At 42.5% G+C, this 25,854-nt stretch overlaps 1 protein-coding gene across 1 annotated transcript; it reads right to left on the reverse strand.

Moving 5' to 3' along the window:
• Positions 1–382: 382 nt before the first annotated feature.
• Positions 383–25,217, reverse strand: evpla (envoplakin a). The gene is made up of 22 exons (XM_039740924.1): positions 25,075–25,217; positions 22,777–22,876; positions 22,535–22,689; positions 22,013–22,139; positions 21,799–21,930; positions 21,628–21,669; positions 21,289–21,450; positions 11,998–12,105; positions 11,734–11,829; positions 11,516–11,626; positions 11,284–11,430; positions 10,968–11,122; positions 10,553–10,650; positions 10,250–10,422; positions 9,941–10,119; positions 6,262–6,400; positions 5,697–5,890; positions 5,468–5,618; positions 5,297–5,380; positions 5,108–5,218; positions 4,914–5,006; positions 383–4,018 (listed from the first exon to the last, which is right to left on the reverse strand). Exons 1-22 carry the CDS (start codon positions 25,116–25,118, stop codon positions 566–568), a joined length of 6,054 nt encoding a protein of 2,017 aa, XP_039596858.1. The 5' UTR covers positions 25,119–25,217; the 3' UTR covers positions 383–565.
• Positions 25,218–25,854: the final 637 nt, after the last annotated feature.

A 25,854-nucleotide genomic window follows, 5' to 3' on the forward strand; every position in this document is an offset into this window, starting at 1 on the left:
GGAGGTTCTGGCTCAGATGCTTGGTGGGTTGTTGAGTATGCAGAAGTAGCTGATACAGCCAGCCTCCATGGAAAGGCTTCTGGAATTAAAGGAAAGTCTTGCCATTTACACCACAGGCATCACATCTATGTCAGGTTTAAGGCCAGGATAGCAAGGGTATCTATGGGTTGTAAACCTGCAGGCAGATAAAGATCAGACCCTGGTGCTGAATAACTGGGGGCACAAGGGAAAAGCAGTTTTGGGAAGTGAGATGATATCTGAGAATTAAAAAAATCAGTGGCTCCCAAAAGTTGAATTAAGTGGGTTCAATAAATGGATTGGATTAAACTGAATGTACAAGCTGATGTCCAGTGCGAAGAAAGCAAGGAGGGAGACACTTGGGTAAGATTGCATGTTTTAATGTGATATATTAAATGAGTACAGAGAGAGCCCACATGCAGGGGAATGGGGAAATCAGACCAGTCTTCAAAAGCAGATAATAAGAATGTTGCCAACTAAGCTATGCATGTCACTGGGTAGAGCCCATCCAAGGAGTGGCATGGCATATCAGACTTTAGGCCCTGGTTTAGTAACCATACCCAGAAGAAAGCAGGGATCGGTTTACCGGGCGGTATGAAGGATATGATATGCTGTTGGTGGATACAGCTGGCAGTAAGAGGAGCCCAGTGGACGGGTCTCGCTGACATCGGGCCATGGCTTCTTTGTAATTGATCTTCTCCTTACTGACTGGATCAATAATATCTTTGGGATAGGCAGAATCATCTTGCAGCATTTTGGCTGTGGCACTGTCCACCATGTTACTCTGAATAGCATCCGTTATGTTGATGCGACCAGTTCGTTTGGGGTCCACCAGCCCTCCTGTTAGCACTTGGGCTTCCATATAGGCAAGGGCACTATCCCGAGGCATCCAGCCTTTCTGAGCAGCTTCTCCTACAGACAGCCTCTCCTTAGTGACTGGATCTTCTACCCCAGTATAGGCCTTCTGGGCATTGAGTAGCCTTTGAAGGTGAGTGCTCTCAATCAGACCTCGTTCAGCTGCTTTATGAACAGAGTACCGATCCTTGCTTATGACATCCACAATACCACCTGTGGCAGCCTGAGCCTCAAGTAGCTTGTTGCCAGTGATGGGATCAATCATCTTCCTATTCATGGCATTGCGGATTGATATCCTGCTGTCTGTATTGGTGTCATAAATTCCAGCAATTGGGTAGTTATCCTCTTGAAATGAGGTTGGGGGACTGCTTGACTGAAAGAATGTCCTCTGAGCCTGGGTTGTTGGGGAGTGGAGTGGAGATTTTGACATAAAAGTGCTAATGTCTTTGGGCTTGGACTCACCTGCCACTAAAAGGGCAAACTCTGAAATTGGGATTTTTCCATCCTTGTAAAGTCTGACCTCCTCTGCAGTCACTCTCCTCTCCCTGATGGCATCCTTTATAGAGTACTGCTTACCACTCTTGCGGTCCTGCAAAACCGAGACCTCTCCATCAGGACCTAGGGTGGTGATCTCCTCCCAATCACATTCCAGTTCCTCCAGTTGCAGGTACTGGTTGCGATCAATCAAACCTTGCTTGTAGGCTTCGTAGGGGGACATGTCCTTGCCAGTTTCTGGGTCCAGAATACTTATTCTGGTGGAGAGGTTGGTCTCTCGTGTCTGCTTTTCGCTATGCTTGGCCTCCTCTTTCCTAAAGGTGTTCTGGAGGTCTTTAATGGTCAATTCCCTCTGGTTGAGTGTATCTTTCTCTTGGAGGATATCCTGCTCTAGTTTCTGAATCATGGATTCTAGCTGAATGCCCTTCTGTCTGCTCTGTTGGCTTTTCTCGTTCATCAGCTTAGACTGCTGTTTGTAAGAAATACTGATTTGTTGCTTCTCTGTTTGCAAGTTATTCATATTTTGGGCCAGACCGTTCTTCTCTTGGAGCAGACTGTCTCTAGTCTGGGTAAGCGCTTTCTCTTCCCGAGACATGTCTCTCCTAGCATCATCTAAACGTGTGATCCGCTCAGTGAGGCGCCGGATTTCATCCTCCGCATTTCGCCGGGCATTTCTCTCTTGGTTTAGTTGGTCCCTGATCCTCAATCTTTCATTCTGCACGACTTTGTCTTTTTCCACTCGGATCACTTCTTTGTATACTGTCTTCTCCACTGTCTTCTCTCTCTGGAGGATTTCAATTTTGATTTGGAGGGTCCTCAGCTCTCTCTCCAATCTCAAGATCTCATTCCTCTCCCTTTCAATATCGACTCGCATGCTAGAGGAGGCCTTATCCAGATAGGGGTCTCTCTCGACCTTCAGGACCTCCTCCATTATGATCCTCTCTTCCACAGGTGCTGGCGCCATCTCAATCTCCTTAATGCGCATTTTGATTTGGCGTAGCTCGGTCTCTAAGGTGATCTTTTTGCTGCGCTCTTCCTCAAGATTGAGGCTTCTCTCTTTCTCCAGGATCAGAGTTCGGAGCTGCTCTATTTCCAGCTCCAGTCGTCTTCTGCTCTTTATTTCCTCATCTAGGTCTTTACTCAGCTTATCATGTTCCATGAATTGCTTGGGATCTTTTTGTAACCGGAGAATTTCCTGGACCACCACCTTTTCGGGAGGCTTCTGTCGCTCCATCAGGATGTGCTTATTCTGCAAGTCAAAGACAAGTTCCTCGATTGCCCGCCGCTTCTGGGCCTCCTCACGCATTTCTCTTCGGAGCCTTTCTGCTTCTTTCTCTAAAAGAGGATCATTCTCGTATTTAATGAACTCTTTATTGACAAGTTTGGTCTCTACCTTTGATTTCTCAGCTTTCCATTCGTCCCTTTCCTTGCGTAGCCTTAACAGTAAATCCTCAGACTGGTTGTGGCTATCATTAAGTCTCCTGAGCTGCTGCTTTAGCTTCTCAATCTCCCGCTGGATTTCAGGACTCATCTCCATCTTCAATACTTCCTGAGTTACCTCTTTCAATTCCACCTTTGGTTTCTGGGAACGGAGGGCTTGCAGGTCAATCGTGACTTGGTTAATTTCCCTCTCCATCTCTGCACGGTGTTTGCTACTGCCTTGGAGCTCTCTCTTCAGACGGGCCACCTCGGTTTCCGTTTCTGGATCAACCCGGAAGATCTCACTGACCACCTCCTTGACCTGCACCTTGGGCTTCAGTTGTTCCACCTCACGGTAGCGGATCTGAAGACTACTGATTTCATTCAGCAGAGAGCTGTTCTTGTTCCTTTCATCTTGCAGCTGACTGCGCAGTCTACTGGACTCATTGATGAGCTCTGGATCCTGTTCGACTTTCTTCAGTTCCTTGGTAACGACTTTGGGCTCGAGTGTGGGGATAATCCTCTCTAGAGTGTTAATTTGGCTCCTGGTTTGGAATATGAGGTCATTTATCTTCTTACTTTTTTCACTTTCATCACTGATCATTGTCTGAAATTCCCGAACAGCCTTTAACATCTCAGGATCCTTTTCAAACTTAACTACTTCCTTGGTCACAACCTTTTCCTTGACATTGGGCTTCTTCTGTGAAAGGACATTGACCTCTGTTTTCACCCGTACAGTGTCACTGTCTGATCTATGTACCTCTTCCCGAAGCCTCTGAATCTCCTTCCTCAGGTCTGCGGCTGCTTGATCGAGCTGTGGATCTTTCTCAATTCTGGTCACTTCTTTTGTGAGAAGTTGTGGTGTGACAGATTTCAATTCTTTCTCCAAAACAGCAATCTTCTGAGTTATAAGTACAACCTCTGACTGGGTGGTAGAGCGACGCGTACTCTCATCTTGTATTTTGCTTCTCAGTACAGACAGATCACTTTCCAGTTTTGGATCCCGATAGTATTGCACTACTTCTTTCTCCTCCAGCCTTTCTACCCCTCTTCTGCTCTTTAGAAACAGTAGTTTCTTTCTGAGATCCTCCAGTTCAGAATTCACTTTTGAGCGCTTGGACACCTCATCATCTAGGTCCTTCTTCAGGTTCTCCACCTCGTTTAGAGATTTCTGTAAATTTTCTTGATGTACCTGCTGCTTTACCACAACTTCATTCACTTGTTCTTCTTTCTGCAAACAACCATCAAAGAAGGAAAATTATGTTGCGAGTTTATACAGCCAGCAGTGGCCTACTTAACTCTGGCTAACATCTAAATGGAAGGTTCCCATGTCCAGATCACTTTAAATCTATTATAGCAAAGGTGTCATTAGCACAAAATGGGCTAAAACAATGGATCGTGAAAAGGGCAGACATACGTCAAATCAAAAAATTGCAGCAAACAAAACCAAAGTGTGAGGCAGAACTCATGGTCAATGGACAAGCAATGGCCATAGTAAACCTAAGCAACAAGGTGAGAGAAATCCACAACATTTTGGAAGAAGTGAAATATTCCAAAACAAAATGAAAACGTAATACATTTATGGAACATTATTAGAAAAATAATATTTACAAATCTGCAAAAGGAATAATAAGAAAATTAAGTTATTTCATCTTCTGTACAGCCTTGTTTCACTTGAGCATGGAGAATTTCCTGCTTTAAATTGTCAAATTTGACTTGACTGTTCGGAATGTTATCTGCTTGTAATTAAAATCAATACAAATATTTAAAAATAAATCCTTTTTAGTTCAGCCCTCTGACTTATAATGCCCCGGGTTCACAGCCACCCTTTCCTTGTAAGGACATAAATCGGAGTTGGTTGGGGTCGGGGCTCTGAGTGATTTCTCGCCAGTAAAAGAGTAGACTTGCCTCCCCTTCTAACTCAGTAAATTCCTTCCAATCTAGTGTGCCACTGCCAACACTCTACTGTCTCCTGTCAGTTCAGCCCCTGACCCCAAGAGTGTCCCTGAGTTACAGCTCACTGTCTATTTCAGGGTACCTTTTGATTTACCACTCATTACAAAGTAAAATCCTGGAATTCTAGTGTGCCACACCCACAAGCCCCTAGTTATCAAAGTTTACCATACCTGTGCCTTCACATTTTTGGCAAATTGCAACTGGCTGAGAAGTTGCTCGTTCTCTGCAGACACCTTTGTGTACTGGTTAACAAGGTCCTTCTCCTGAAAGAACAAGAAGCAGTGTTTCCAGAAATGTATTATCCTCTCAGAAGGTCTTTCTGTGACTCATCATCTCAAGTTGATTTCCTTCAGTTCCCCATTACCTGTTTCTGAATGCTGTCCTTCAGAGGGGTGCTAAGCTGCTTTTTGGAGTCCTGAGCAGCTATGCTGGGTTCAAGAGACATGCGGTACTTATCTGAATGTGCATCATACTCCTGAAAAAGGAAAACCATCAGCAAACTGCTATTGAAGATCACAGTTATCCAGACATGTTAGAGCAGAGCAGTCTTTACCTGCGAGAGGGCCTGCAGGTCCTGTGAGACTTTCACAGCCCGATCCACGTCATCGTTTTTCCTCTTTAGTTCATCCACAACCCTCTGTAAAATTAGCATAACAGTTAACAGTTGCAGGCATGAATTGCCAGTCAGAGACATAACTTTCAACTGATTCCATGCCTACTGTACCTTCTGGGAATTGAGCTTGTTGTTGACCTCCGTCAAGCTATCATAAGGCATTGGCTTGTTGTTCGGAATATTGGACATATAGTTGCTAAGGGACTTGTTTGCATTTTGGAAATCCATATTCTTCAGCTCTGCTTCCTTAATAAGTTTATCTCTGAGGAAAGAGGAAAAGTATGAGTATGGGAAATGGAAGGCAATCAAGTCAAGCTGCCCAAGATAAAGCAGCCCCCACCTGTGCTCCAGCTGGTTGGCCACATTGGCGTAACGGCTGTTGAGTTTCTGTACTTCTAATTGCTGTCGCTTAATGTCAGGGCAGTACTCCTGATAGCCCTTCTGCAGGGCACTGCTCTGCTGCTCTGCCTTGGCATAGTCTCTCTGTAACTTCTGAAGTTCATCTTGACTGTTGGACAAGTCTTTCTTCATCCTCTGGGAAAGAAAAGACAATGACAGTTATAAGTAGTTGGTAAAATGGAGAAATTCCCCCATTCTCAGATACATCAGCCATAGACTTTCTAAGATGTCACACACATCTGCACCAAGTCCAGTAGATTGCAAAGCATCTTGGGATATCATGCACTTTGTATAGAAGGCACATTACACCCTGCTCAAAGTAGAAGGTCCTCTTACATAACAAGCTGTAGTCACCATTTACATGTCTTCCCTGCCCCACTCAGCCTCCAGACTCTTCATTGATGACACTCAACTTTCACCTTAGCAGTTATCCGTATTCCAGTTGTCTACCTACAATGCAGCTCTGCACCACCAAATAGAAGGGCCACATCCCAAAATGTACTCACCTGCAGTTCCTGGTTGCGAATCTGAATTCCATCACTGGTGGAAGGGATTCCAGTATCCTTGGCTAGGTTGCTCTCCATCCCCGAAATGATGCTGTCCACCTTCTTCATCTGGTTTTCAAGGTTGAGGGAGGCATTGGCTCTGGCAGAAAAATGAAAAGGTTAAGGTGTTGCCCATCTACATGTCCACTCATTTTCTAAGCACTCGTAATGTGCCTTGAAATGGAGTTCGTTACAGAATGGTGTTATTAAAAATCAAAATGTTCGATTGTTGTTGTAACACCAGATTTTACCTTGTCACTTTCAATGTGTTCATTAGTTGGCTTTTTCATATGCCTTGTGATGATTTGCTTTGTAAAAGAGTGCTGAATAAAATAAAGATTTACTTTCAGGACAGCACAAGGATGGGCTGCTCATAAGTGCTGCTTCGCGGCTCCAAATTTGTGGCTCCGCAATGTACAGTAAGTGTGGAGTTTGCACCTTCATTTGTGTGTTTCGGGGTCTTTTTGTCTGTACTCACATATACCACGCTTGTGGATTTAATTGGCTGATGATTCTGGACTGGCCGTGTGCACCTGTCAGTGAGCTTATGTATCTGGTGGTGAACAAGTCATCCCATTTAGAGTGAGCTTCTGCCCTGCTGATGGCCAATGACCATATCAGAGAGAAGGCCAGTTTACAAAGTCCATGTGCTGTATTTATAAATGATCATGTATTGTATTCTGAATTGATCTCCTCTTTTTAAAGTGCCTTGTGATGGTGTACTCTGTGAAGCCTGATGAAGTCATATGCAAATGTCTGTGCACCCCTGTTTCATTCAGTCCTCAAAAGAAGTTAACACAACCTTTGTAGGGTACAGTCTCACATTTCAATACACAGCCACTGATCATCTTCATTTCACACACTGGAAACATCACGGTGAATATGGCAAGTGGAAATGGTGGGCCACCTTCAAGTTGATTTTTAAAAGGCCTTCATTTATATGGAAGCTTATTCTTCACACTCAAAAAATGTATTATGCTATCTCACAAAAGTATTGCTATTTCGCCAAAGAACCATGTTATTTGCCAAAAAGTATTGCACTATTTTACATAAGTATTACATTATTTTGTAATTACTGTTATTTTGCAGAAGTACTGCTTTATTTCACAATGATTATTGTGTTATTTTGCAGAAGTATTGGATTATTTCTCAATATTTATTGTGTGATTATACAGTATTGTGTTTTTTCTCAATAATTATTGCATTATTTTACAGAAGTATTGATTTTTTCACCATGATTATTGTGTTATTTTGCAGAATATTATTATTTTGCAATGATTATTGTGTTACTTTGCAGAAGTTGTGTTATTTCACAATGATTACTGCATTATTTAACAGAAGTATTGCGTTATTTCTCAATAATTATTGTATTATTTTGCAGTATTGTATTATTTCTCCATAATTCTGTAATTTATTGGACATATTACGTTATTTCACAATGATTATTGAATTACTTTGCAGAAGTATTGCATTCTCAATAATCATTGCATTATTTTGCAGAAGTACTGATTTATCTCACAATTATTGTGTTACCAGTAAAGGCGAGCAGCACGATAACGTGCAGTGAATACACTTGACTTGAGCATTCCTAGTTTTCATCCTCTTTTTCTGTACGTTTATCATTCGTTTGCTCAGAGGCTGACGCACTTGCTGTTTCCTGAGCAGCTCTTGCTTTCTCCACCCTAGCGGCCCGCTTCGTCTCTTCTTCTGTCGGCATCTTTATCGCATTAAAGCTGATTAAGTCAGTGTTTGTGTTTCAATTACTTAGTACGTTTTCCTTAATTCTTCACTTAGGTTGGCACTTAAGTCTTCAATCTGTCTCAAGATTGATTTAAGATATGAAGAGGTAGGGGAAGTGACGGCAAAGGTGGTAGGGATGAGAACTGCGCCCATACACATGCGCCACACGCTGCCCTGCTGGGTGCTGCCGAGAGTTGATTCTACAATAAAATAAAATAAAAAGAGGAATAACCTTGGAGGTCAATCATGACCCTGAAAGCGGATAGTAGACATCACGTAGTATTTGTGTACCAAATATCAGGTCAATAGTTCAAACGGTTTACGAACTACAGGCGATTTAAAATCCTGGACAGACAAACGAACATCCACGGAAGCGTATTATATACAGTATAAAGATTTTGCAGAAGTATTTTGTTTCTTCTAAATAATCATTTTGTTATTTTGTAGTATTGTGTTATTTTTCAACAATAATTGCATTGTTTTGCAGAAGTATTGCATAACTTCACAATAATTTTTGCATTACAATGCCTGGTGCTGCCGGTATCATCATATGTATATACAAACATACTGCAAGAGCATTTTCATCTAATACAGTACTGTTTATTTGCACTACTATAGCATTATCTCACATCATTTATTCAATTAGAAGTATACAATTAAGATTTTAACAATATTCTGTCTCTTTATAACTAGTGTGTTATTGCTCACATGAGCTAGAAGCATTGTATGTTTTAATGTACAGTAGAAGTTCACAGACGTGATGCTACTGGTTGCACCCATGTAAGCAAGTTTGCCTTCAGAAGATCTTCCATAAAAAAGAGGCAGAGCCGATGTTTGTAGCATAAGGGCCAGAGCAGGAGTCAGCCTAGGAAGGAGCCCCTGTAGTTCACTGGACACATTCATATTTTACAATCAACCCACGCACAAACACCAGGTCTTACAAGGCTAAGAATTAAACCTGGGTGCCCGAAGATTCAAGGTATGAACATTAGCTGCTATACCACCCGGTCATCCTGTTTCAAAATATTTATAGGAAATAGCTGGATTAAAAATAACCTGAAACTTTACCAGATGGCACACAGAGCACTCTTTTCTGCTTAGTTGTTACACCTTGCTAGATGAAGGGGCCTTAGCTGCCTCGAAAGCTTGCATTTGTAATCTATTTAGTTAGCCAATTAAAGGTGTCATTTCACCCTACTTTCTCCTGCTTGGTTGTGTAATTGTGCCCTGCAAAGAACTGGCATACTTTCCATCATAGTGGCTCTCGCCTTACACCCTGCACTGCTGGGATAATCACTGGTTCCCTGTGATCCTGAACTAAGTGGATTACATTTATCCCCCAGCAAATTAAATGTACATCTATAACGTCTGTTGAGTTCTTGTCGCTATGCGCATGCCTATTCTCTCCTTCATGCATGTGTATAATGACAATAATGGCAGCAATCAATACCTTTGAGAAATAACACAATTATTATTATGAAATACTGTAACACAATTTTATTATTTTATTAATAATTTTTTTTTATTTTGTGGAGTAATGCAATACTTTTACTAAATATGCCAGTTGCTTTTTTTTTTTTGAGTGGCAGAATAAGCCTCCATAGATTTACCTTTTAGGCCTTGAGTTAAAGAGTTTCAGTAAACCATGCAGTTTGAGATGCACACGTTTTTAACATCTTGTCTGTTTATGTTTTAAAGCCTGATTGCCTCACTGAACTTCTTTCTCCAGTGCTGGATTAACATGTACGTTTTACTCTTTTCCCCTAATTCTATAATTTATCAGGTAGCAGACACCCACACGACATCTCAGGAGACTGATAGTGAACCTTTCCTTCTCCAGTGCTAACATGCCCATATATACCCCCAAAAAAATCAGATGTGAAAAAGAATCCCCACTTACTTCTGCGTGTACAGTGAAGACAGAGCTGTGACTTCCTCACACTTGTTCTGGACCTTGTCCAGCTGGGCAGGTAGGGCAGAAGCAGAAGGGCCTGTAGGTCTTCTGGAGAGGAAGTCATCGATGTCTCTCTTGACAGCATCCTTCTCCATGCTAAGACTTTGCAAGGTCTTACTTGTGTTCTGTTAAAATTGCAGATACTGTGGATGAGCAGCAGGCTTGATATATAGCACAAGAACAGTTCCTGGGAATTAGCTACATGACTGCAGACTTTGAGTTTGAGCTCACAATCCTCAAGTCTTCTCCTCTCACCTCTTGGTCTTGGAGCCGCTTGCTGATGTCTTGGGGTGCTGCACTGCGGCTCACAGGTGCCCTTAAACGGGTCACTATGTCTTTCTCACACTGCTCAAGATTGTTATTTATATCCTCCAGACGGCTACCCAGCTTTCTAGCCTGTGGCTCATCACCACTGCTCATCAAAGGTGCTAAAGGGAAACATCATTTGATCATTCGTGTGGCCACACAGGAAAACCCCCAAGGTCAGGAACACTGAAACCGGTCTATCTGTACGGAGCGGCAAAGGTCAAACAATCCTGAAGGGGATGTTGTACTCACCTGTATTCAGACTGCGGCTGACCTCCAGGTTCTGGCTCTTTAGGTTGTTCTGTAGGTTTGTCCTTTTGTTCTTCAGATCATTTAGGTCTTTGTTCAGCCTAATCAAGAATAAACATGGAGTCAGCCTTAGTCTCGCTTACTTTACATTGCTACAACTTTATTGACAACTGGAACACACCAGAAATCAAAGGTTGCTGCCAGACCGCTTGAATCCTCCCTCTAGGTTATTTTATCCAAACGCATATGTCCCTGTACAGTAACCCTTGTCAGTTCTCTGCATCAAGCCTGAGGTACCCTGCAGTCCAGCTCCCTGTATCTTAACCAAGCCTCCTGATCTCATCCAACATGTCTATTTTATTGTGCATGGTTACCTAACATCCCAAAATATCCTTCCTTAAACTTCAAAAGTGACTACCTGTCCAGACGGCTGGTGGCCTCAGGGTCAGGTGGCAGCACTTGGAAACACACACCCGGGAGGGTCTTGCTCACTCCATCAACATCCTGGACAACCCAGTTATCATTGTCCCGGTTATCCTTTAGGTTGTACCTCTCACCTCTTGTTATGAAATCCTGCAGAAGAAACAGTTAAAACTAAAATGTATATACCAGTTAGTTCAGCGGCATCCAGGGCCAAAACACACACACCCAAAAGGGAACCTCAGAGGCCAGAAAAATTAATTAAAGTCAAACACAGAAGCAACAAGTTTAGGTACTCATCTCCCCAGAAGTACCTTGTCAGTGTTCCAATCGCAAAGACTTTCTACGGTTACAGGTCTGGATGGCATTGTGTGGCGCTGTTTCAGTGGAGAGATTTCCGGGGCACGTTTCCTCAAGTCTGCCAAGAGTCGTTCATTCTGCTGGACAGATTTCTCTTCACGCTGTGATGTAGACAGACAGGGTTGTCACTTAGCTTTGGAGCAATCAGATTTTGCACAGTCTTCCTCCTCTAGCCTCTAAACTCACCTCTATATAGCGCTGGATCTCAGAGGAACTGTTGGAGTTGGCCACCTTGGAGTCCAGGTCAGCATTTTGCTTTTTCACAGCTTGACTTGCACTGTCCACATCCTCATAGAACTGCAGATGGAGACAGTGTGGAGTGGGGATTATTGGGTTCACAACTCATGTTAGAAGGGCTACTCTCCTTATTGGACATGTGGTCAGCACAGGCACAGCACTCCTACCTTCTTGTAGTCTTCCACATTGTGCAGGTGGGTCTCCTTGCAGACACAGAGGTTGAGGAAGTCCTGCCATTCTGTCTGTAGTGCATCCCGATGAGCCTTTAAGAGTTTAGAGTGCCAAGTTACTTAAGGACTTGGTGCTGATTTACCCCGCTCTTGGAAAATCATATTGATACTTCTCTGAATTGCGAAAACTGAGAACTGCAATACATCACAGCCAAGTGCAACATATTGAAGTTCAGCTAAATCTGTAGCAGTCAGGCTCACCTGAATGGTGGAGCTGGCTGGGTGCTTCTCCATAAGCAACTTGTCTCCTTTATCCAGCAGCTTATTCACCTCACCCTCATGATCAAGTAGACTGTTAGTCTTGAAGTTCTAAGAATTAAAAAGCAGACCTCTTATTGGTTTCAGAGTTGTCAGGATTACCTTTCCTATTCTTCCTTTACTCCTTCTTACTGATGTTCTTCTTTTACACTTTCTTGTACAGGGAGATTCACTCAAAAAAGGCCCTGATTATTCTGTAATAACTCTCACTAGGAACAAGCAAATTCAACGAAACAACGTGCAACATGCTCCTCAGTATATGGAGCTTTGAAAATGCTGGGATGCCCCAGCGTCAGAAAGATGAGGTAGGCAGCGGACAGCCGTCACAATGTTTAACCTCAGTTTGCAACTTCTGGGTGCATACTGTCCATACCCCTTCACTCAGTCACTCGACTTCTCATCAGGAAGGTGGTGTACAGTATTGAGCAGCGCATCTTCATGGTGCAAACCTATTGGGTCACCAATTCATTTAAGCAATGTCAGAATCAATTGGATGATCTTGAGTTAACGGAAGAGTACTTCCAGCAAGATGAAGCAACATGTCACACATCGGCAAGAAGCGTGGCAGAAATTGTGTACTTCTTTGGCAAATAGGTGATTTCAAAGGGGCTTTGGCCACCGTGGCCGCCAGATCTGACACCACCAGACTTCTTCCTTTGGGGTTTGCTCAAAGGAAAGGTCTGTCGGAACAAGCCTCCCACTGTGGAAGACTTGAAGGAAAACATCCAACTTGAAATTGCTGCTATTCCCCCGGAGACACTTGCCGATACATTCAGGAACATGGAGCGCTGCGTAGAAATGGAAACCACTTCCAGCATCGCATGTAATGCAGTCGATTAGACATACGTCAAGGTATAGAGCGTATTTTTTTGGTTCAGATTGCTTCATGCTAACAGGAGTTACAACAGAATATTCGGGGCCTCTTTCGAGTGAATATCCCTGTACCATCATTACATAATTAGTTCTTCCCTGTCACTTATTTGTCAAAGTAAATATACTGTATTTGTGTGACTTGATACACGGTATTACCAAAATCCACACGTCCTGAACATGTTTATTGGTTAACAGGATGGTGAGTGTTTATCCATGCTGTGCCTGTCACAAGACTGCAACCACTCAATTGTAAGGAACGGATACCCTGGGTCAGTTTAGACTTCATCACTTGACCTTCCCTGCATGTTTTTGGGATGAGGAGGAAAAACCAGAAGCTGTGACGTAGTGTTATCACTGCATTACCCTGCCACCCATGGCATTCTATTTCTATGATATTGTAATGTTTTTATCTTACTTTAAGTTTAATTTGGCATTAACAACATGAGCATTTCATTGTATGTAGAGCTAGCCTTACACAGGGTGGAATACAGTGCAGATGTGCTACTAAACAAATTCCTGAGGGAGGAAAGTTTTGGCCCCCCAAATTAAATATTCATTGACTGAACCCACCGCGGGCAGCATACCTGTGCCTAGTTTCAAAACTGACTCCTAAGGGAGCCCTGTGTGTTTAATAAATAAAAGTCCACCCAAAGGGAAAAATTTCAAAATAAAAATTGGGATATGGTGTTCCCGACCAGAAATGGGAGATCTATGCAAAATGTGGTGGGGTTTTGCATACCGGAGAAACGCACACATTCAGCTTTATGTATTAAATTCAACTCTGTGAAACTTTTTACATTCAATTTCGTGTTGGCATAATTAAAAATATTTAGCATCCTACTGCGTTTATTACGTGCTGCCTTTTTGGGAGTCTTTGTTTATGGTTGCTATCAAGTGACATCCAGAGGTGTTTTGCTTCTTCTTGTAGTCTTCCTGGTTTTGCATTCTCACACTTTTTCTGACTACAGTTTAATCTCCTGGTCCTTCACCTTGGCCCTCATAGCCTGCCTTTCCTTTTACATCTTTGGCAAAACATTGTGCTGTCGTGCTATTCTTAAACAAAGGAAGCACAGCATGGTCCCCATTCAAGGCACTTGGCCCCCATTACTGTGGTGAAATCCACACTACTACATTTCCATTTAAACAAAAAAATAAAAAATGATGTTTTTAACAAAAATGCTCTTCATCAACAGTAGCATTTTCACACTGTTTACAAAAGTATCTCCATCCACACTACTACAACCAAACCCGCATATGATGTAGACGTTCACCTACACTGGGATTGCACACATCAGTGGTAAAGGAATGGTAACGCTGCTGGCCACGGCATTTATTCCAAACCTGTAGCAGCTGTTAAGTTCTTTGCCTTTTGCATATTTTTGCCGCATTCAAACTGTACAAAACACAAGTTAGATGCATACAGGTAAGCAACCTTTTCTTCCATTCCCTTATGGTATATAAAACCCGAGACAAAAGGCTGATGAGCCTCTCTTCTGTTTCAAAGTCATGTTTCTTATTTCTCCTCAATGCATTGGTTGGTGTGGAGTTACATAGTCATTTAGGGGTAATATAATTATTGTATATAAAGTGTTTGGTATACTTTTCATATTACAAATTTAGCATTTATCTTAGCATAGGGTTAATAAATGTCAGAGACTTGTTCCAAGCATATCAGGAAAACCAGATAAAGGTCAAATGAACAACAAGGAACAAGAAGGTTCTGGGTGAGGGTTTTCAAAAGTGGCTGTCACATACCCAGTAAGATCTCACAGTGTCCCACACACAGAAAACTCCATAAAAGAATAAGAGCTGAACTTCAGAGATATTTGAAGTTAAGAATGTACCAGAAATGAGACATTTTAAGTGGGAATGTTTGTTTGGGTAAGCAAGCCATTGAACCAATCAGAGTGTATGTAAGCTAGTGAACCAATCAAAGTAAGCCTTAACTCAGTACTGTTGCGCAAATTCAGTTATCTATAAGAACGACTCTCTGCTTCTGTTCTGTGACCATTTGCTGACAACCTCTGCACAGGGCACTGTCCCTTAGCAGGTAGCTGTAACAGATGCTCCCTCTTCTGCTGAAGAGAATATAAAACAAACAGGTTTTCTTCTGCCTGGTTCTTAACTCAAAGAGGTCCTAGTTGAGAACAAGATTTCTTTCTTTAATTTATTTCCAATTTAATTTCTTCCACATTGGCAGATCTCATGCACACAGAACTACAACCTGTTAGATTTTGTCAGAGCGATTCGTGGACTAGTTGGACTGAGACGCTGGGGAGGTCGCATTACGTGACTACTTCACGGGAGTGTGCCCCCTAACTACCTCTGACTCATTAAGATTATGTAAATGAAGGATACGACAGTAAATTGCATGAAAAGTTGCATAATGTGACATGGAGAAGTTGGAGAAGCAGTCAGAATTTCTGAGTGTGTCCCTGTCTTGTTCTTTACATTTTCGGTAGAATAAAAAACACATGTATGTGTCTGGACCTGTTTACTGTCTCGTTACTGACACTGTTTCTCTCTGGGCTACCAGTTGGTGCTGAGCCTACATTGCTTGAGGACAATCTTCTCTCTTTTTTTTTTTTTGCTGCTGTTCTACAACTGTCACCTCTTTCATTCACATAGCATTTGACTAGTCCTGTGTGTAGATCACAACATGCTCTCTGCATCAACTGCTTGATTAGTCCTGTCTTCTCATTTTCATAACAGCTTGACTTGGTCTGTCTCCTTACTAACCCCTGCTCAGCTAGTCCTCCCTGTAGATCAGGAAAACATGTCTGTAGGCTCCACTCAACCTGTTCTGCCTCCTTAATTCCCTGCGGCTCCATCCTGTTAATGTGCCAACACTCCTCTAATTCTGTCAACATACCAGAGCAGAGTGGTTGGCTAGTCATGCCTGCTTACTGCCATATCCATGCCTACTCATTCTCTGACTGTCGTTATCACCCTGGCACTGAACCGCAGGGGTGGCATAATGTTTTCAAATCTACAAGGAAATGGGAATCCCCAATCTATGCTTAGTTCCTATTACATTTCCATAGATTTTTTTTTCCAAAATTTTCCAGAACCAATCAAGAAATCCTCCAGCTCATTCCGTACTTGCTTTGTATGTGAAGAAGATATTGACTTGAGAACTTCTAAACAAGGTCTTAGTAGTTTAGCACCATGTACTGTACATGACCAGCTTGTACCCAATGTCCATTGCTGCATTCTATTTCTTTTTTAAAAAACTTGTTTCAAGTGTTTGAATACCATTTATTTTGTGAAATACTGTCTTTTTATGTAGAATCAAGTAATAAAAGTACTAGACTGAAGACAAAGTGGAAACTATCCCTGGTAGTGTTCAATGTGACCTGCCAACTTGGGTCTGTAACAAAGTGCTGCGAACAGGCGATTATTAAAGAAGTGTGGAACCGTGCAGAGAGTAAAAAGTTTGTAAAATGTAGCAAAATGAGAATTTATTCCCTTAGAAATTAAAACTAAAAAAAGTCTACTTTGAAAATACACATTTGATGTAATGGCCGTACAAGTACTAAAAAAACACTTAATGCCAAACAGCCTGCATGTTTTATTTTTAGTGTTAGTGGAAAACTGGCATAATTACCTGAAAGAACCCACCCATGAAACAAGCCTATTGTTTCAAAAACCCAACCAGAGCCCGGCTTCTACAGCTACATAGTGATTTGAATCATTTGGATCAGTCCAGTGGAAAGATCTGGATCTTTATCACACAAATCAAATGATTTTTATGATTATGTACAATCACCAAGCACTAAAAAACACCACAGGATGGCCAGTGTTCTTGCCAAGAAACCCACCAACGTAATATAAGAAAAGAAAACTCATCAATACACTATTGTACTCTCCACATGTACTGGTATTTACAGTAAGGTTTGCATAATTGTCACCAAAAGCAACGCTTCACTGCGTTGGTTCACTTGGTGAGGGAGAGACTCAGTTCACTTTATCATTTGGTATGTGGTTTTTATTTCCATTCAATTCAGAATGTGGCTGCTTTTGCCAATATTAAGCCGTTAAGCATTTTACCATATAAATAATAATCACACTGTAGTTCTTATTTATTATATTTTGAACACCCCAACTGAAAAATAATGTAACGTTTTCGATCTGATTTAGAGTCCTAGTGGCTATCTGGACAGCATTGGACATTTGGAATTAAGCAGCCCTAGATGAGAGGCCAGTCCATTCAACATAGGGGACCATTTGGAATCACTAATCAATCGTCCTAAAGGCAGCAACACATTACACGACTTCTAGTTGGAGGGGATCTCAGAGTTCACGACTGCAGTTGCTGATCTCATTCTTTTGAGGATGGCTGAAGACACAATTAGGAGTCACAGGCGATACAAACCTATACGACTCCATGCAGACTTTTCTGCACATTTCCAGAATATTGCAATCTTGCTGCATTCTAAAAGCAAACAACATGCTGCCTGACAATGCCAGTGCCTTTATTAAGGCTTTCCAGGCATGGTGAGTTCAGGTGCAATCCATCCATCCATCCATTATCCAACCCGCTATATCCTAACTACAGGGTCATGGGGGTCTGCTGGAGCCAATCCCAGCCAACACAGGGCACAAGGCAGGAAACAAACCCCAGGCAGGGGTCCAATCTTGGCCATTTTATTTCCCTATTTTGAATTCTGTCATAATGTGACAAACATGACACATCAGATGGATGAGCCTCTGTTCTGTTTGCAGGGTCCAAAACACCCGCATTCCTTCTTTCCACATTTACACGCATTGTGTTTCCAGCCGGGTGCTCTTTAGCTGTCAGCTTTAGCAAACACACAAGCCCACCCCTACAACTTAAGACAAAAGTCAAACCTGCTGGATTTGTCAGGGTGAACTACAGACTGGTTGGACAAAGTCGTTGAGGACTGTAGACTGCTAATCACTAATAGCGTAGACTGATAATCATGGGACACAACTCGTTAAGATTACGCAAATGAAGTCAGTGACTGAAAATCGATGGAAAATTTGTGTAGTGTCATGGGGGCTTTGGGATGTGTGGAGGTAAACCAAAAGTTCTTAGAGAAAGGCCCACACAGACATTGTGACAACAAGCAAATGGCAATGATGGAGTATGTGATTCAAAGCTAGGAGGCTCAAAAAGGCATAAGATAGATAATAGCAATACTGAAAATTTCCCATATTATTAGGAATATTAAAAATCAGAGTATTTAGGAGATGGGGTTCTTCCTGTAGGGCAGAGAGAAGTCTGGGTGTCTCTGCTCAAGCTGCTGCTCCCGCGAGCCAATCTCGGATGAGCAGAAGAGGATGGATGGATGGATGCATGGTTCATCCTGTGCAGAGTTTTCATGTTCCCCCTTGTCTCTGTGTGGTTTTCCTCCAGGTGCTTTGGTTTCCTTTCACAGTCCAAAGACATGCAGGTTTAGGTGGACTGACGATGGTAAACGGGCCCCTGCTGTGTGTGTGTGTTCACCCTATGATGGGTTGGCATCCTGCCCAGGGATTGTTCCTGCCTTTTGTTTGATGCTGGCTGGGTTAGGCTCCAGTTTCCCCACACTATTACTCTAGATAAGTGTGTTTTTGACAGGATTTGTTACCTCTTTTATCAAGATATCTTTACATTGATTTAGAAATACAGCCTAGACATTACTAGTGTTGCTTGAAATTACTGATCTTTCATTTATTATTTACATGTGATTGCAAAGCCCCATTTTCAGCAGCCATTCCTCCAGTGTCCTAATGGTAAACTCCCTTAGCTTATCCCTAATTAGTCACGTTTAAATGCTTATTGGGTATCAGAGAAACATTTGTAATTGCTTTAGCACTGCTGAAACCTGTTATTATGTTCACTTGGATTGCAAAGTACTGATATTCCTAAAGCTCAATTCTGAGTTCAAAAATGGCCAAAATGACCAAATGAACAAAACAAAGGTTATTCCAAGTGACAGACTGCTAAGATATTGAAGATTTCCTACCAAAGTAACTATTACTGTCTGGAGAGAAGAGAGCAAACTGACCTAACCAGGACAGAAAAAGAAGAGGAATGCCCAGTTGGACAACAACATATGAAGATAAGGACGCCAGAGTGTGTAGTTTGAAAAACAAATGGCTTACAAGTTCTCAGATGGCTTCTTCATTTAATACACGGCAAATACCAACGTCATCTGCAACAGAGAAGACCACTCCAGAATGACGACCATAATTCACTTTTCCAGTCATCTTCCGCCCAATGTCTGTGTACTTTAGCCCATTTTACTCTTTCCTGTTTTATTTGCCAGTGTCAGATATGGCTTTTCCTTTGAAGCTCTACCTCTAAGGTCATCCTCCAGAAATTGTATTTTCTCTGTTGCAGATGACACTGCGATTTGGCACGTATTACATGAAGAAGCCAACAGAGGATCTCTAAGGTGTTTGTTTCTCAAGCTACACACTCTGATGTCCTTATCGTCTTATGTAGTTTCACATCTGGGCCTTCCTCTTCTTTTTCTGTCTTGATTAGATCCAGTTTGTCCTCTTCTCTCAAGACAGCAATAGACACCTTAGTAGGAAATCTTCAGGTTGTTGGCAGTCTGTCACAATGGAGTACCCTTTATTCTGCAACAAAACAATAGACTGACATGTTTCTTGAGATGCCTGTTTTATTTTGGCTATTTTCGAACCCAACTTTAGGAATACCAGTACCTTACAACTCAAATGTACATAATAACAGGTTTCAGTGGTGTTGATGCAAGTGCAAAGGTTTCTCTAATAACCAATAATCATTTAAAAAATAATTAAGGATAAGCTAAGGGTGTTTACCATTAGGACAGTGAAGGAACAACTGCTGGAAATGGAGCTTCACAGTCATAAGTGCATAATAAATAAAAAAAAAAATCATTCATTTCAAGCAGTACTGTAATAGCCATTAGGTATTAGCTGTATTTTAAAATCGGTGTAATGGTATGTTTCAATTCCTATCAAAAACATAAACTTCATGGGTGTGGCTGGTAGTGTATATACATTTCTTATGTGAGGCTTTAAATTAGGATTTACTGTTATGTTGACCAAGTAGACTTTTTTATTTTTCACATTTGTGCTCCCGACCATTAGGGAAGGATCCAGGGAAAATGTCCTCAGTCAATGTTCAGTACGTTGCTTTTTAATGGGCATTTCCCAAAGTGAATCAGTTTGATCAATTCACTAAAACCATTTGATCATTCATGAAAAATGCGTCACTAATAGCTTGATGGCTAGTTGCTAGTCAACAAGTCAACATATCAATAACTTGTCTATTTTTCTGAGCCTGCAATCAGCACATTGTGGAGGTGGAATGTTTGGTACGCTTCTACCTATTGCTAGACCAGGACAGTCTGTACATGCTACTTGACAGACCAGACTAACTGCCTGCTTACACCCCTGTTTATCTTAAAATGGTCCTGCATGCTCACTCTCCCACAGCCCATCTATGCCTGGCACGTCATTCCCTCAATTTTTAAGTGTTAAAACCTCATGAAGGAGTGCTGCTTGATAAGTCCTGCCTGCTGAACGTCTTGCTATTGCTAGCCCTGCTCGTTAATGCTCAACTAGTCCCATCTCGCATGTCAGGCAATTGTGTGCTGTTCGCAAAAATACTCAGCAAGGACTATCTGCACTCACACTCCACATAAACTCACAGCTCACTCTCCCATGTATCAGCTAATCACATCTACTTGACTGGCCTTTTCTGTTCAGCCCTTTTCTGTTCAGCTGGTTCTGTCTGCCCAGCTTGCTGTGTTAGTTCAACTTCATCACATCTAGGCTGCTCTTTGTCTATGTAGTCCACTTTTATCTCACCCAGTTGGGCTACATTTGATTGTAATCTGCGGAAAAAAAAATGGACTTTTGCGGGTTGTGTTTTTTGGGCTACTTTTTTAAAAACAGCATGGCATTTTGGGCTATTTTTCGAATCCTCCTCCAACGATTTTTTACCATGTTTTTCATCCATCTGGCACCACATTCCCCTGCTACTTTCACTAAAATCCCCCAATTATGTGATGGTATACACCCATTGTATCACTTTGAAATATCTCAAAGCCCCCCAACTTGGGTTTGATGGTATGTACCTAACCCTCTTGCTCTGACACTGCCCCTGCTTCCTGGTGTGTCATTTTGTCTACCTCAGGCATTGGGCTATTTTTTTGGGCAAATACGCTATTTTTAAGCAGTCATTGGGCTAAAATTTTTTTAGGAACCTGACAACCCTGCGTCCCCTGCACACCTCAGCTAGTCACATGTGTTCACATATCTGCTGTTCGACTAGCCCTCTCCACTCAACACCACAGTATGCAGGTATTTTTTGTCTGCTCTTTCTATTCCAACACAGCTTTTCAGTTTGATCCATCTCACCTCATATTCCCTGCGTATTTCAACGTGGTCATTCATGTGGTCACTCCAGTCTTCGTTGAGGATTTTATCCTGATTCTCACTAAGAAACAGCAGCTCCTTTGTGCAACCCTGCAAGTAGCCATACAGGCTTGCTAGATGGTTCTTGCGTTGCTTGGAGCTTTCCTGGACAAAAGAAAAAAGAAAGAAAATAATGAGGGTCATGGCAATGGTTAGTGACTACAGCACAAGTGCTGCCAAACAAGCCTCCTGATCCTTCTCCCATGCAGCATATGTAGACCAATGGCCTTCATCCAACTAGACCAAAGTGCTTAAGCATTGTGCACTATGGCAACAGCTTACCAGCAGTGCGGCATGCTGCTTCAGAATGGCGGCTTTATCTTCCTGAAATTGAAAATGAGAAATAATGAGTTGCTGTGACAATGGTTAGAGTTGTGAGAGACATCAGACTGACCTGTGGCTGGCTTCAGTCAACTCAAGTCTAGACATCACTGCGGCCATATATTCACTCACCGGCTTGCCAGTAAAGGTCTGCTCAATTTGAGGGCCATATTCCTCGATCTGCTTGTGCAGGATGTTGTGCTCAGCAATCTGTTTCTCCATCTCCGGCAGTCCAACTGGATAACTACCCTGATTCACTTGGATCTGTGGTAAAAAAGAGGTCAGCTAGCTCATTGTGAAGCTCTACAATGGATTTGATCAAATAAAGTCAAGAGAAAGTATTTACCTGTTTTTGGCCAAGAATAGTCATCCAGTCTAAGGAGGGTGCCGAAAGTGGCACATCTGGCTTGTTCTCATACACGTCACGGTACTTGGAGCAGTTCTTGGACCAGCGCTCATGGAGGTTTTTTATGCTGAGACAGGGGAAGCAGAAGTCAGATACAGGAGCTAGAATGTCCTCCTGTCCAGCACGAACTACTTCTCCCTACCCCTGTGCCCCGTGCAAAGTAAGCTTCAATCCCCTGTCCAAAACTGAACCTACTTTCCTTCATGCTAGTGCCCTCACCTAGATCTGCCTCACCCTCCTGACTGCCTCTGTCCCCGTTTCATTTGTGCCCAGCCTCAGTTCTGCTGCAGTCCGCCTCAATCATCTTCACCAACCTGTTTTACCTTACTTTGTTGGCCTGTGCCAAGTCTGCTTCACACTCCTATCCAACTCAGCCCTCATGTTGTTGTCCAGGCCTGGGCCTCCCCTCCTTTACTTTAGTGCCCACCTAGTACATTCCTAGACTTGGATATGTCAACTTACTCCTGCTCTATCTCAGTAGCCTGTGGGTGGTTCATCTTCTTCGCTTTGTCGGCATCTAGGAACAGGTCCTTGAGTAGCATCTCGGACTCGCCCAATGCTTCAGAATTATCTTTTTCGTACTGAAACCTCTGACCACTTTTCAGGTATTTCTCATCCTTGAATGTCAAAAAGAAGCACATATCCCATCATCCTATTGTTTTAAAATACACACCTACTATTTGCTCCTGTGTGAAGTCACTTACCAGTGCAAGCTTCTCCTCATTGAAGTAGATATGCTTCTCGACCTGGTCAGCATTCTTCTGCATACGGGCGATGAGCAAAGCCAGTTCATTGTTCTGTGCCCTAAGGGTGAGTGGACAGAAAATGGGTCACTCGGGCCACTAGCTTCTAGGAGTGTCACACTTACAGGAGAGGGAGGAGCTCATCTTTGTTGTAAATATTGGAACCAGACATGCAAGTGGGGCAGCCACATTCCGCCCGACGCCCTTGTCCCCCTAGGCCTGTCCTGCCGACGCCTTCACATTCCTTCCTCATTAGTTTCCACAGTAAGAATGCTGCTGCGCTGAAAGATGAAGCTAACCAATTAGCCTACAAGGGGTTACCTGGTCATTCTGATAGGAGATCCTCTCAAACTGATCTCCAAGCCACTTGACAACTAAGGTTGTATCTTGTTACTGGACACGCAAAGGTCTTCCCACTCCAATCACCTTTTATGTCCAAAGTGGGCTCCTTCATGACCACTTCAAATAGGTCTTTGTTATATTGGGCTCCTCTTACTGTATATTGGCAGAATTCTCCTTACTTTGACCTGTTGTTCACGGTCAGCAGAACTCCTCATAATAACGACCTTGCTTACATTGAGAGTTCCTTGTAATAACATCTTCCTGGGTGTTCCCAGCAACAGCACAGGTCCTCATAGTAATGAGCTCCTGAACACTCTCAGGACAACTCCTCCAGGCCATTCTCATCGAAGGCATTCTTGTAATGACCAGGTTGAAATGCTCAGTACCAGCTCTCCTGACACTGACCTCTTGATTACTTTCAGCAAAGGTTTTTTAGCATCTACCTCCAGGAAACTCTAAGAAAAACTGCTGTTACACTGATTTCTTTGTCCATTCCTCAACAAGCAACTTTTATTCTGTCCAGATCAACACTGTAATCTGTTGTTAACGCTGTATATGTGTCACTCAAGTAGATCTGTGCCTATACTGACCACCTGGACATTGGTAAAGCTTCTTGTGCTGTATACTAAATAGCTGTAGACTCTGAGTAGAGCTGTTATCTCCTAATTGCTCAGTAGACAGCTCCCAGGACACTGCCCACTTGGACAATCCCATTCCCAATCTTGTGCCGACCTCTTACGACGCGCCAAACAAGACGCTGCTTTTACTTATATAACACTTGTCATACTAAACTGATGTACTGTACAATCCAAGCAGAACATCGCTTACACTGATCTCCAAAACACTCCTGCCAGAGTACATCTTACACTGACCTCCAGGACGCTCAACAGCACTCAATGTACACCGACTACATCAACTCTCATATTAGCATTACTCATATACTAAATCAATGGGCGCTCCGAACAGCCGCAGTTATGCTGACCTCTAAGCATAGCCCTTCACACGCTCCTCTGGGTCAGCCACCAAGCCTGTGCCCCATCTGATTCCACCAAGTCATTGCAGTTGCCACACAGTTAGTCTTAGGGATGGATGCTAAGCTCACGATTTCATACACCAAATTATTATTTTTATTACTTATAATTTGGCTGATGCCTTAATCCAAGGCACCTTACAATATTTGAGATCCAAATGGTTTTATTTCTTTTGTTTTTCCTATTAGAGCACAGGCAGGTGAAGTGACTTGCTGATGGTCACATAGTGTCAGTTTCAGAGAACAACGCAAAACCTCGAAGTATGAAGTTCAAAGCATTAACTGCTACACCACAAATGGAATTCATTCCATGTTAACCCTTTTAGTGACCATACAGAGATTCTAAATATTTGTGAAATGATTAGAGCTTGGGAAGAGTGCTATATAAGTAAAATGTACTTATATATTATTACTAAATCAAACATCTCTTAAACTTTCTTTCAATATATGTCACGCCAAACTCAGATTGATGCTCATACTTTTCTATCTTTCCTTATAGCCTCAGGTGGAGACTGAGAGTTTCTGGGCTTCACCCCACCTCTCACAGTCCCAGCTAAGCGATACCCTAAACAGTCACAATCTTGAGCGCTCCTCAACCAAGACCTGACCACTAAGAGAAGTCCCAAGCCTTGAGTTAAACCAGCCATTCTTCTAGAAGTGTTGTCCTGCAGGTTTCAGGGCCCTGCAGCACTCCAGAGTTCCTGAAGCTGTGACCACCTAACACCTGGCTGTCTCGGCCCAGACTCCTGATAATTCCATATTCTTTGGGCTCAGATTCCAGATTCTGATTGCACCCACTAAAATGAGTTCACTTCCCAGGATGACTGCTAAGAAACCCCAAATGCCTCTGAGACCAATTCGATAAACATGGACATTAGAGTACTCACTTGCTTGATTTGCTGCCCGACTTCGTACCGCTCTTCTTGAACATTTTTGAGCTGCCCTGGTGTCCCCCAGGATACGTGAAGGTTGCAGTCTTCTCTCCTGCGGCACTCAAGACTGCTAATGGGAGTCTTTCGAGCCCAATAAAAACTGCACCCTTGTGAATCTCCACCCTGTGAACAGGTGCACTGTAGTGGAGGGCGTCTCCAGTTTCAGGTAACTGGACCAACCTGTTCTCAGATTATTTAGCCTTTTTTTTTTTTTTTTTGGGAGGTTTCTCAACAGCAGCCGCCCAGCTGGAGTTGAAAGGAGAGGCAAGTGGATAAACAGACATTTCTGTCTGTCAGTGCCAGTGCAGAAAAATGCGTAAGCCACATCTGACAGAACATCCAGTTTCACAGCTCACCTATGGGTTGTGTCACCTTAGGTGTAGAAGGCCATGCCGCACAACTGCCATCTTTGGGTTTTATAGTGCCTTTCAACATTAGCACTTGCAAATTCACGTTAAAGTGTGCCCTGCTTTGGGGCAGCATGGATATCTAAGTCACTTAGGATGTACTGGCACTTCATCAGTGTCCTTTAGAAAGTGTAAGCAGTGTGCTATAATATTAGTGTGGCATCTTGTTCATGTCTTGTAATTTAGTGTTCCTTCAATTTGCATTCCCAGGCAAAAAAAGCTTTTCTTCATGAATTAAGTATTGCGAAATCTATTGAATACGAGAGATTTAAGACAGCAGTTACAGTGACACTCTGACAGTGTGAATTTCCTTGAATGTTTAGTTTAC

Source organism: Polypterus senegalus, chromosome 17, assembly GCF_016835505.1.
Source record: "Polypterus senegalus isolate Bchr_013 chromosome 17, ASM1683550v1, whole genome shotgun sequence".
NCBI classification, from domain to species: domain Eukaryota; kingdom Metazoa; phylum Chordata; class Cladistia; order Polypteriformes; family Polypteridae; genus Polypterus; species Polypterus senegalus.